This window comes from Bicyclus anynana, chromosome 13 (assembly GCF_947172395.1).
Source record: "Bicyclus anynana chromosome 13, ilBicAnyn1.1, whole genome shotgun sequence".
Taxonomy (NCBI): Eukaryota; Metazoa; Arthropoda; class Insecta; order Lepidoptera; family Nymphalidae; genus Bicyclus; species Bicyclus anynana.
In genome coordinates this window covers 14,244,709-14,257,186 of record NC_069095.1, presented here as the reverse complement: position 1 = coordinate 14,257,186, position 12,478 = coordinate 14,244,709, and the positions used below count along the sequence as shown (strand labels likewise).

The 12,478-nt window shown below is 48.7% G+C and overlaps 1 protein-coding gene and 1 long non-coding RNA gene across 4 annotated transcripts; one reads left to right on the top strand and one right to left on the bottom strand.

Moving 5' to 3' along the window:
• Positions 1 to 240: 240 nt before the first annotated feature.
• Positions 241 to 11,223, bottom strand: LOC128198668 (exocyst complex component 1). Of its 3 annotated transcripts, none has more exons than XM_052885043.1 (4): positions 10,825 to 11,223; positions 8,099 to 8,378; positions 6,938 to 8,036; positions 241 to 2,244 (listed from the first exon to the last, which is right to left on the bottom strand). In XM_052885043.1, the coding sequence occupies exons 1-4, from the start codon at positions 10,975 to 10,977 to the stop codon at positions 1,668 to 1,670; spliced, it is 2,109 nt and encodes a 702-aa protein (XP_052741003.1). In that variant the 5' UTR covers positions 10,978 to 11,223; the 3' UTR covers positions 241 to 1,667. The 3 variants fall into 3 exon arrangements, with proteins under 3 accessions (XP_052741003.1, XP_052741004.1, XP_052741005.1); XM_052885044.1 differs by having other exon boundaries at positions 8,099 to 8,375; XM_052885045.1 differs by having other exon boundaries at positions 2,018 to 2,351.
• A 69-nt stretch (positions 11,224 to 11,292) lies between these two features.
• On the top strand, positions 11,293 to 11,997 carry LOC128198667 (uncharacterized). The gene is made up of 2 exons (XR_008251389.1): positions 11,293 to 11,491; positions 11,744 to 11,997. It is a non-coding gene; the product is annotated as an uncharacterized LOC128198667 (long non-coding RNA).
• Positions 11,998 to 12,478: the final 481 nt, after the last annotated feature.

Sequence of the window (12,478 nt, the reverse complement as noted above, 5' to 3'; positions counted from 1 at the left end):
ATTGGATGCTGATTGCTCCAGACCTTTGTATTTGGAAGTACATGCAAGAGGCCTATGTCCAGCAGTGGACATACATCGGCTGATGATGAAAATGAATGATGATCGAGAGGGTAAATGAGGCCCTTTTTATTACAAAGACTGCTGTCCATCCGTCTGTGTGTCACCAGGCACTATTTCATGAACCATGATGACAGTTGTTTCACAGATTTTGTTGCCGCTATAACAAAGAATACTAGAAAAAAGAATGAAATAAGTATATTTAAGAGGACTCCTACACAATCATTATAGGTACCTACAACAGTTTTTGTTACTAAACAGCTTCAACCAACTTAACCAAGTTCAAAAAAGGAGGAGGTTCTCAATTTAATGCTTTTTAAAATTTGATTGAGTTTTAAAAAATTTGATTTAATTGAGTTTTAAAAAACATAGATTGGTCAAGTTGTTGTGTCATAGACCCACTCATAGGTTACCTCAATATGCTCAATGAAGTATTCAAATAGAAACATTACAAGAATAATATATAGGTTAATTAGACTAATTAAGGTAAACGGTACTGATTTAGATTTGCGTTTATAGGTATCAATATACATCATGAACAGATTAAACTAAAAATGAACTTAAAAACACAGTATAGATAAAAAGATAAAAATACCGTATACACTGGGCCAAAAAATAATTTTCTGATTTCTTTTTAAAACAAGGCAATTTGTCTCCCGTTATATCAATATTTACTTCCTTAGAAATAGCGTTATATGTCCAAATCATTCTATCTAAAGGAGATGAAGCGCTCGAAGTTTTGGAGTAACTACTTTTATTTAACTTACTCTCAATAAAAGATACAACATTATAATATAAACATAACAAAACCGGCCAAGTGTGTGTCGGGCTACACGCAGGGCAGGGTTCCGTAGAATATCCGATGTCGGAGAAGGCGTCCAGCATGCGCTGCGCGCTGGACGCGCTAGTGCTCGCGCGCGGTGTCGGAGAAGGCGTCCAGCATGCGCTGCGCGGTGGACGCGCTAGGTCTCGCGCGCGGTGTCGGAGAAGGCGTCCAGCATGCGCTGCGCAGCGGACGCGCGCGGTGTCGGAGAAGGCGTCCAGCATGCGCTGCGCGGTGGACGCGCTAGGGCTTGCTCGCGGTGTCGGAGAAGGCGTCCAGCATGCGCTGCGCGGTGGACGCGCTAGGGCTCGCGCGCGGTGTCGGAGAAGGCGTCCAGCATGCGCTGCGCGGTGGACGCGCTAGGGCTCGCGCGCGGTGTCGGAGAAGGCGTCCAGCATGCGCTGCGCGGTGGACGCGCGCGGTGTCGGAGAAGGCGTCCAGCATGCGCTGCGCGGTGGACGCGCTAGGGCTTGCGCGCGGTGTCGGAGAAGGCGTCCAGCATGCGCTGCGCGGTTGACGTGCGCGGTGTCGGAGAAGGCGTCCAGCATGCGCTGCGCGGTGGACGCGCTAGTGCTCGCGCGCGGTGTCGGAGAAGGCGTCCAGCATGCGCTGCGCGGCGGACGCGCTAGTGCTCGCGCGCGGTGTCGGAGAAGGCGTCCAGCATGCGCTGCGCGGTGGACGCGCTAGTGCTCGCGCGCGGTGTCGGAGAAGGCGTCCAGCATGCGCTGCGCGGTGGACGCGCGCGGTGTCGGAGAAGGCGTCCAGCATGCGCTGCGCGGCGGACGCGCTAGTGCTCGCGCGCGATGTCAGAGAAGGCGTCCAGGATGTCCTGCGTGGACAGCGGCAGCGCCAGGCCGGCGCCGGGGTAGCAGGCGGCGATGCGCGCCTGCAGCGCCACGTGCTGCGCGATGAACTCCTCCTGCATGGCGCGCCACACCACCTGCAGCAGGCCGCCCTCGTCGCTCAGGTGCTTGTCCACGGTGCGGTACAGGCGGTGCAGCGCGCGCCGCACCTCGGGCGCCGGGTACAGCGCCAGCACGCGCCGCAGCTCGTGCTTGCTGTAGGCGGCGCGGAAGCAGACCTCGTCCTCGCGCACGCCGGCCGCCACCGCCTCGCCCACGCCCTCGAAGAACGTGGCCAGCTTCTCGAGCGGGCGCCCGAACTGCTGCGTCACGTACTGGCGCAGCGCCTCGGCGTAGCGCGCGCGCGCCTCGCGCCGCAGCGGCTCCAGCGCCGGCACGCGCAGCGCGCTCACGCACGCGTGCAGCCGGTGGCAGTTCTCCATCAGCAGCACGGCGCGCGGCGTGCGCGGGTGCGTGGCCTGCTGCACCGTGCGCAGCGCGCCCGTGCCCAGCGACAGGTACCTGCGCAGTGCGAGTGGTGAGCCAGTGCTCGTGAGCAGCACGCGCACGTGCGCGGGTGCGTGGCCTGCTGCACCGTGCGCAGTGCGCCCGTGCCCAGCGACAGGTACCTGCCGCAGAGCGAGTGCGCGTGAGTGCGAGTGGTGAGGTGTGGTTCGCACTGTCGCGTGCTTCTCCTACCAATTTGGAGGCGTTTGTTGCGAATCGGGTCTCACAGATCCAGAATTCGGAAACCACCTTGTTGTGGTGGCATGTACCGGGAGAAATAAACCCCGCTGACTGCGCTTCTCGTGGTTGCGAAGGGTTCTCACTTGTCGATCATCCACTTTGGTGGGGCCCACCTTGGCTGACTCGATCTGAGTCTTCACACCATATTGGACAACGACAGGAGGGTAGCCTATTCCACTGGGACGATATATCTCAAGTTCTTTGTTGGCGAAGAACTTAGTGATATACCGCCCAGTCAAGCTACCTCCACAAAACAGGACAAAACTGAGACAGACGCAGCCGCGAAGACAATCACACAGACAGTATGTGAAAAACTACCGGACTCTGTACAGGACGGACATGACAGTAATACGACGTGCCCTGGACCAAGTACCGCTCCCTCAACAAGGGGGATGAATTGGGAAGGAACGCGTCCCGAACCAAGCATCACACCCACTCTAGAGGGGTTGAAATGGGAAAGGGCATCAGGCACAGACGCAACTGATTCAGACGACGACGACATGGCGGACTCAGCTCCGCTGTATACATTACTGGAGAAATGTGTCCCTCGGGATGCATAAACTCCATCAATATCCATCTTCAGTAATGTAGACATAGTACAGGCCAACCTCCAGCATAAGATCCTTGCAACAGCTACTCTACGCAAACAACTGGAGGAGGGGGCCGAAACCATAGTGCTGATCCAGGAGCCGTGGGTCAGAGGAAACCGCATATGTGGTTTTGGCAACTGCAACGGTAAGTTTCTTTATGACAGTAAACAAACTCCACCGAGAACTTGTATTTACATACCTCGCTGCATCACAGCGACAATGCTAACACAATTCTGTTTCAGAGACATAACAACAATAAGAATACAAAGTGGCATAGGACAACAAACCGGTGCTAGGACAAGACCACTAGTCTTGGCATCGTTATATCTACCCATAGAAGAACATATACCACCGAAAGAGATGACAGACCTCATAAAATACTGTGAGGACGAAAACACTGACCTCATAATTGGAGTAGACAGCAACGCACATCACACCCTATGGGGATGCAACGAAAACAACAAAAGAGGTGAGCAACTTGTAACATATCTATTAACAACAAATCTTGTAGTTTTAAATAAAGGCTCGAAACCAACGTTTATCACGAGCCGTTCCCAAACAATAGTAGACATAACTCTGGCGTCTAACGGTGTAATGGATCAAATAAGAAACTGGCATGTATCTGATGATCTCACCTTATGTGATCATCAACGCATCCACTTCGAATTGAACTTGACCACGGCACAGGACACACCACGGAGAAATCCAAGGAAAACAAATAGGAAACTATATAAAACACTACTCCATAGCAACTATGGGAATGAGAGCAAACTCCATAATACTACAATCGAGACAACAAATCAAATAGACAACAACGTAACAAGCATAACTAATCTCATCACGTCATGCTACATAAAAGCCTGTCCCATAAAGACCTGCACAACAAAAAAGAAACCAATGCATGCATGGAGGAGCCCTGACGTTGAAAGGAAGCGACATAATCTTAGACGACTGTTTAACAAAGCTAAGAACACCAGGAAGGATGAAGACTGGGATACTTTCAAAGATCACCAGTACAGTTACAACAAAACAATAAGACAGAAGGACACAAAAATGTGGCGCCGGTTCTGCTCAAACATAGAATCAAGTGAGAAAACTTAAAGAGTAAGGAAAATCCTTGCAAAAGACAACGCCCTCATACTAGGCTCCCTAAAGAAAGCTGATGGTAGTTACACAAAAAACGACAAAGAAGTAAGTGAGACTCTTCTAGAAACACACTTCCCAGGATGCAAAATCCTAGACTCTGCAGACTGGACAAACATAAATGAAACCTACAACCCAGTAGAATCAGACAGGGAACTCGCCAACAAGATAGTCACACATTTCAGAATACAGTGGGCAATAAACACGTTCCATCCCTTCAAATCACCAGGCACGGATTTGGAGCTTGGAATGGCTAACACCATGGCTAGCAGAAATATACAGAGCCTGCATAGCTTACAGATATATACCAAAACTATGGAGAGATGTGAAAGTAATCCTCCTACCAAAACCAGGTAAATCAGATTACACTGATCCGAAAGCTTTTAGACCAATCAGCCTAACATCCTTCTTGCTAAAAACCCTGGAAAGGTTAGTAGACAGATTCTTACGGGATGGGGTACTGAGTAATACCCCCCTACACCCGAACCAACATGCTTACAGTACCAGCAAATCCACAGAAACAGCTCTACACTCAGTGGTAAACAAAATAGAACACAACATGGAAAATAAATTATCAACACTAGGAGCCTTCATAGACATAGAAGGTGCTTTCGACAAAACCACGTTCAACAGTATAGAAAAGTCCCTTGAAAAGCATAATGTACCTCTAACAATAAGAAAATGGATAAATTCCCTTTTATCACTCAGGGCGATACAAATAAACATAAATGGTAAAATTCAAGCCATTGCTGCCAGAGGATGCCCTCAAGGAGAAGTACTATCCCCACTCCTATGGAACCTGGTGGTAAATGGAGGCTTTGGCCGTGGCTAGTTACCACCCTACCGGCAAAGACGTACCGCCAAGCGATTTAGCGTTCCGGTACGATGCCGTGTAGAAACCGAAAGGGGTGTGGATTTTCATCCTCCTCCTAACAAGTTAGCCCGCTTCCATCTTAGACTGCATCATCACTTACCATCAGGTGAGATTGTAGTCAAGGGCTAACTTGTAAAGAATAAAAAAAAAAAAAAAAAATGAACTAATCAGCAAACTGAACAACAAAGGCTTCCTAAAAAACATATTGAAACGAAAATTCAAAAATCTACAATCATCCTATGTCAGTGCAAACGCATGATAGGCAAAACATGGGGACTAAAACCGCACATAATGAAGTGGCTATACCTTACAGTCGTAAGAAGCTCAGTGACATATGCATCTATAGTCTGGTGGCCAAAAGTGATCCAAACGACAACACAACAGGAACTTCCAAAATTCCAAAGACAAGCACTGCTATCCATAACGGGCAGTATGTGCACAACACCGACAGCTGCAATGGAGGTAATACTAGGAATTCCACCATTACATCTCCATATAAAAGAGGAAGCAACACTTACAGCTCTCAGACTAAAAACATGCGGACTGTGGAAACACACAAACACAGCCCACACCAACATCTTAAAAGAGGGAATACAAATAAACCCATGTACGGAGTGGATATGTGATAAAACACAAAAACAATTTGTGATGGACAAAACATACAAAATCAATACAGAAGAAGCTAGTAACTGCTACACAAACCCTGACACCCTAGATGTGTACACGGATGGGTCAAAGACAGACACAGGTACTGGAGCAGGAGTCTACTGCCAAGACCTCAATATACGGATTGCACAAGCGCTTGGTAAGCACAACTCAGTCTTCCAGGCAGAATGCGTCGGCATCACAACTGCGGCTGTTGCCGTGACCAACAGACAGGTAACAAATTTTAACATTAATATACTTAGCGATAGTCAGGCAGTACTAAAAGCACTGGCAAAACATTCGACCACGTCAAAACTACTGCTGGACTGTCACAAGGCCCCAACAAAACTTGCAACAAATAACATAGTTATCCTAAGATGGATAAAGGGACACAGCGGAGTTTTAGGTAATGAAGCGGCTGACGAACTGGCGCGTCGTGTCACGACACTGAAGGTAGTAGGGCCCGAACCAATAGTACCCATACCATTCAGTGAATACAAAACATGGTTGCACAAACAAACCATCAGAACCCACGCTGAACTATGAGGCAGTATAACCACATGTAGACATACAAAGGAGGCACTTCCAAGCCCCGACCCAAGGTTAACAAAGAAACTTATGAACCTTCCACGAGATAAGTTGAGAACAGTAGTTTTAAACAAACACCTTTCAATTCTAGGTTTGACCGACAGTCCTCTGTGCAGAGCCTGCATGGAGGAGGACGAGACACCGCTACACGTTATGCTCAGTTGCAGAGGCGTAACGGAACAACGAGCAACCTACATTGGCTCCTCAGCGACACTCCATGAGGCTATCGGCGACCTGGGCGGCCTGCTAAGCTTCTGGAGCGAGCTCGGCTGGATGGAATAAATCCAGCGGGAACCTACACCGGAGGGACCCACGCACAACGGCCAATCAAATGGCTAAGTGCGGAAACGGCCCAGAATAAAGAAGAAGAAGAAGAAGAGTCTCGATTTGATCACCCTGAGCCCTTACCTCGTTTGCAAATTGGAGTGGTTGAGGTACAGCGGTACAGCTTCTTTGACAAATTGATCGGAGTTACTGGTTGGATCCGGCGTTTCCGCCATAATAGCCGGACGCCCCATTCTAAGATACGGACCCCTTTTTGTCATTAGAATTTACATTAGAATATTCCCTCCAGAAGGAAGAAGAACGCGAATAGCTTATCAGTGTGTTAAGTCGCGCCGTCACACACCAGCGGTCCAGGTCGGCGCGGCGCCCGCGCGCGAAGATGTCCTCGCACACGGCGCTCATCTCCTCCAGCTCCGGGATGAAGCTCAGCACGCCGCACTTGGGCCTGCGCGCCGCCGCCCGCACCGCGTCCGGCATGGCCGCCAGCCGCTCCGCCACCGCGCGGTCGGCGCCGCGCTTGGCCGCCACCGCCACCGCCGCCAGCGCCGCGCGCGCCCAGCGCTCGCCCTCCGCCTCGTCGCCGCCCAGCGCGCGCCGCCCCGCCACCGCCAGCGCGCGCATGGCGCCGTACGCGTCGCGCCGCTCCGCCGCCGCCACCAGCGCCGCCAGCTCCGCCTCCAGCGCGGGGAACAGCTCGCCCGCCAGCCGCCGCGCCGCGCCGCGCTCCTCGTCCAACGCGAAGAAGCGCACGCAGAAGTCCTGCTCCGCGTCCAGCAGCGCCTCCGCGTCCGCCAGCACGGCGTCCAGCGGCTCGGCGGCGCGCTCGGGCGGGCCCGCAGCCAGCTCGGCGCGCGCGCGCTCCGCCCACGCGCGCACTGCGCGCTCGTGCACGCGCGCCCACGCCGCGCAGTACACGCGTAGCAGCGCTGCGTGCGCGCGCGCGTCGCCGCGCCGCAGCCAGCGCGCGAACGGCGCGTACGGCGCCAGCTCGGCGTGGTGCGCGCCCGGCCGCGCCGCGCCGGCCGTGGCCTCGTTGCCGAGGTGCACCAGCGCGTTGTTGAGGTGCCGCGCCAGCGCCGCCGCCAGCGCGTCGCGCGCGCGCGCCAGCCGCCGCAGCCGCTCGCGCACCGCGCCCAGCCGCAACCGCGCCTCGCCCGCGCGCTCGCCCGCCTCCAGCGCGCCGCTCAGCGCCTCAGCCGCCGCCAGCGCGCGCGCGCGCCCCTCCGCGCTGCCCAGCGACACCTCGCCCAGCGCGTCCAGGTCGGCCAGCGCCGGGTGGTCCAGCCACGCGTACAGCTCGCCCAGCTCGGCCAGCAGCGCCCGCGCCGCCGCGTCCGCGCGCGCCGCGCCCGAACGCGCGTGCAGCGCCGCGGGCGCCGCGCGCGTCAGCGCCTCGAGCCGCGCCAGGCGCGCCGACAGCGCCGCGCCGGCCGCGCCGCCCGCTGCAACAGCGCGCAAGTCACGCGACGCCGCCGGCGCGAGGCCGGGCGGGCGCGGCACTCACCGTCCAGGCGCTCGGCGAGGCGCGCGCCGCCGCCCTCGGTGGCCGCGGCCAGCATGCCGGCCACGTTGAGCGCGTCGAGGCGCGCCAGGCGCTCGGCCAGGCGGCGCACGCGGCGCTCGGCGTCCGCCTCGTCGGGCTCGGCGTCCTCCAGCAGCGCCGCCAGCGCCGCGTCGCTGGGCGCGCCCGGCGCCGCCAGCGCCAGCAGCGCGGCGCGCGCGTCCGGCGCGCAGCCCAGGGTCAGGACCTCGCCGCCCGCCTCCAGCAGCAGGGCGCCGCCCTGCTACACACACGTCAAATTGTCATGTTTGTGTGTGAAAGCACAATGCTTGAATATTGTATTGTACCACATGGATGACAGTTACTAGTGTGTGTGACAGTCGCCTGTATGACATTCATAATACCTACTATTGTAGTGACTCACAGCAAACTTTCAAGAGTGAAACGAACTGTCACCTGCACCATCCTACATGAAACGAACTGTAGTGGCGATATAAGCAACCACTCGCGTGTTTGAGCTCAATTCGTTCTTATCGATCGTCTTCCTGGAGTCTTCGGAATCACTCCACCAACCTGAGCGACTCTTTGTATTTAATTATTATAATTAATCTCCGCTCCGTTCACACGTTTTGTTAGATAAGGTAATCCTTGATGGATTATTTGGATTTTGGGATTGGGGTCATCAAGGGTACCCTTTAAACGTGCACCCAGGATCACAAACCTCTGAGACTGCTCAAGGTCATTCTTAACCATTCAAGAGTTTATCGGTTACATTCTTAGAAGAATTGTGAAATCTATAGTAATATTATAAAGAGGTAAAGTTTGCAAGTTTGTAACAATTCTTTGTAAGGGAATCTTTGGAACTACTGATCCAATTTTCAAAAATTTTTTCACCAGTAGAATGCTATGTTACCAGAGAGTGCCACAGGCTAATTTGTTTCTATTTGTTATTAGGCATATATTTGTTTCATATACAGGGTGTCCCGTAATAAATGGATAAAACGCAAATGGTAGATACACCATCTAATTATCTAAAACTAATTTGAATAGTTTTCCAAAAATCCCTAGGGTGACAAAGTTATATTTTTTTTTTTATTTCTTAATTTTGAATCAGTTTTTTCAATGCTGTAGCTGCTGTAGTTATTGATTTAAAAAATCTGATTTTTGTGAAATGTTACGAAATAAATTGCCAATGTACTCTTGTACTATTTTTATAAATAATGTTTTATTTGTTTTGTAGAAGACGCTTTGAATGCAATAATTATTTTTCTTTCATTAATATGAAATTTTAAAATTTAAATATGATTTAAAAAAATTGTGATGTGAAAAAAAATGTATGGAGCTGAAGTGTACTATAATTTTAAAAACTTGTACACTTATTGAGGTTTGTAAATAAGTATAAAATTTGTGTCTACTTTTTGTAGTTACAAAATGGCTAGCAAAAATGTATGGGAGGGTCTGATTAGGCTGATAGACCATTTAATGAGGCTGATAACTGACAAGAACTTTCCACTTATATGGGTTGTGACTGTCATTAGAGGTCTGACGATAAATACAAATGGAACTCCTGAACGATTTACAGTAGCTACCTTGTGATGGGCTTGCCTGCTGTTTTGAAATATAGGCTATTTATTTATTGAATATCTTAGCTTTCCATGGATTCGCCGTGCGGGTGCCGGGTCCATCGCGTGGTAGAGAGATAGACTCCGAGCAGAGCCTTGATTATTAACATTCAATTCAAAAAATAATAATCTCCGAAATGTGTGTTGTTGCTTCTATTTTAAAGAAAAATTAAACTAGGTTAGGTAAAATTATAGCTACAAATGAAGAGACTCACATAATTATGATAGAACTTTACTTAAGGTAATTCTTTTTAATCATTTATTATTTGGGAAATTCAGTGTATAAACTTCAATAAATTTGTAACAGTTGTCATGAATGACTGAGGCTACATTTCACTGTCACAAAAACAATGTATCCCTTTCCCCTAGCTTAAATAAATAGCATTTTATTTCAAATAGCATTTAGTTACTTAAGTTTTGGGTTTGATCTGTTTATAGTATAACCCGCTGTTCAGTGTCTCCTGACATAGGCTTCTTCCAACTGCTTCCACTGCACCCTGTTGGGTGCAACTCTGGTCCAGCGAGGCTCCAGGGTTAGGCGGATGTCGTCTTCCCACCTTCTTGTTGGACTTTCACATTGTCTGGTACCATCTCTTGGCTATCAAAGTGTTATCTGCTACACTTTTTAGCAACATTGTTGACAGCTTGTCAGCGTGTGACCTGTCCAACGCCATTACAAGTGGTCAATTCTTTTGAGACCATCAGTGAGCTTTATTAAACTATAGTGGAATGGATTATGGAGAGTTTTTGTTACAGGAGGTTTCATTACAGCTTTTATTTTTAATGTGTCTAAGTATTCCAATGTTCGAACCTATTTAAATTTTGAAGTCTATTCTATATGGTTGCTGTGTAAGTTGTTATTCTTAACAAAATGTCTTTTTCAAATATTATACTGTAAGTTTATTATAAAGTAAATGCTATCTTTGATTTCCTCTTCTACCCAGTTATGCCCTTAAAAGTTTTGAGCGTTGTCGATGGTAGACCAGTATGCCAATATCACTACTTATTTTACTTATTTAGAATTTGGTTGATTTGTTAGTCTGGCTTTATATTGCACTTGTAGTGTCAGAAGTGTGAACCGACAGCCGCAGCGTCTCGGCGCCTCACCGGCTCGGGCTTGAGGCGCACGGCGTGCAGCGGCCAGCAGCGCAGCCGCGCGCCGCCCTCGCTCAGCACCAGCGCGCCGCCCTCCGCGCCGAGCCGCTGCGCGCGCCCGCCCGCGCCCTCCACCTCCACGCTCAGCTCCTCCTCCGGCCTCATGTGCCTCGCGAAATACGCCTACTTGCCGAACTGTACGGAACACTAGAGTACAGCCCCAATATCCAACAACAATATGTCATAGGCACTAAACACTGATTTACAAAACACAACTACGTATTATATTATACTATTTGAGATTTCAAATCAAAAGAGGAGAAAGTTTCAAGATTTCCTTAATATTTTGTAACAAACACCCACTCAAGGAACATATTTACTCATCAGGAGCACCCACTAGCACAGACGACAAATCACAAATCACCGACAAATGAAATGAACACAGAACCAGGGGCCTAATTGTCTAACGCAAACTCAATACCTACGATATTTAATACCATACCATGTTTTAGATTTCTGCGACATCTTGCATGTTGTTGTATCCAATGTGTTGGGATCTGTATTCCAGGGCTTATGTGTGTGGTTTAGTTAAGTTTGCTGGTTATTAAGCAAAAAGGAATCGAATTTCATTTTTAAAATTATGATTATGGCGAACGAACTCTTTTGTCATCGCTCATAGGTACATTTACATTTTCCATTGGTGCATACTCACCCTAGGAATCCTAGGATTCTGAGCTACCGAATAGGAATAGGAAATAATAGTAGATAAGCCAATGGGTGGGATTAGAATAGGATAGGAATAGGGAATGAGTCAAAGCGAAGGTTGTCTGTCTGCTATATTATCTTAGTACACAAACTACACTTACATTGAGACTAAATGTTGATGTGTGTATTTTATAATATGCTCAATATTAACAATTTTGCTTTACAGGATATTTGGAATATGCCCTATAACTGCAGACTCCAATATTACAAAAAGCACCTGCAATACAATAGAATAACATATTGGTGTGCTGAAGAAAAGATGGCAAAGGCTTTTAGCTGATAGGACATTGTACTGATGACCCTGTTATCTGGTCAAATCATAAATGTGTGTGTATTATCAAAATATTTGCATAGATTGTGAAATGCTGATGATATTTGATTTGGTCTTTGATATTTGAAAATAAAAGAATACTTACTTCACTAAGTTTGTTTTTTGTAGTCTTTTCCAAAACTAAAGCTTTCAGTTTAACATTTTACTATTAATATTTTTTTTTACCATTACAATAATTAAATAAATTATTCAAAAAAGTGTAGTTGTAAAAAATACATTTATAATACCTGTGTATGTTCACCCCCTGCAGTTTCACCCACATAATTCCTGTTCCCGTGGGAAGGAATACATGGCCTATAATACTCAAATGTGGATTTTTATTGGTAAAAATTTTAATAAAAAAAATTCAACCGACTTCCAAGTCAAAAAATAACTTTAACTAAAAAACAAAAAATAACATCCTACCTATGTGCTACCTTCTGATCAGTTTGAAGGTGGTGCCAAGCCAGTGATGTTTTAATTAAACACGTTTTAACTACAAAATTGCTGTGGTTCTTTCAGAAACAGCTTTAATTAAAACACGACACTGGCTTGGCACCGCCTTCAAACTGATCAGAAGGTAGCACATAG

What these genes read in the sequence shown, in the direction of transcription:
- LOC128198668 (XM_052885043.1), bottom strand. Translation starts at nt 10,977, where the DNA reads ATGAGGCCGGAGGAGGAGCTGAGCGTGGAGGTGGAGGGCGCGGGCGGG. An exon ending in TGCGCCTCAAGCCCGAGCCG is followed by an intron (nt 8,379 to 10,824) that starts GTGAGGCGCCGA and finishes ACGTGTGTGTAG; the next exon opens with CAGGGCGGCGCCCTGCTGCT. An exon ending in CCTCGCCGAGCGCCTGGACG is followed by an intron (nt 8,037 to 8,098) that starts GTGAGTGCCGCG and finishes GCGCTGTTGCAG; the next exon opens with CGGGCGGCGCGGCCGGCGCG.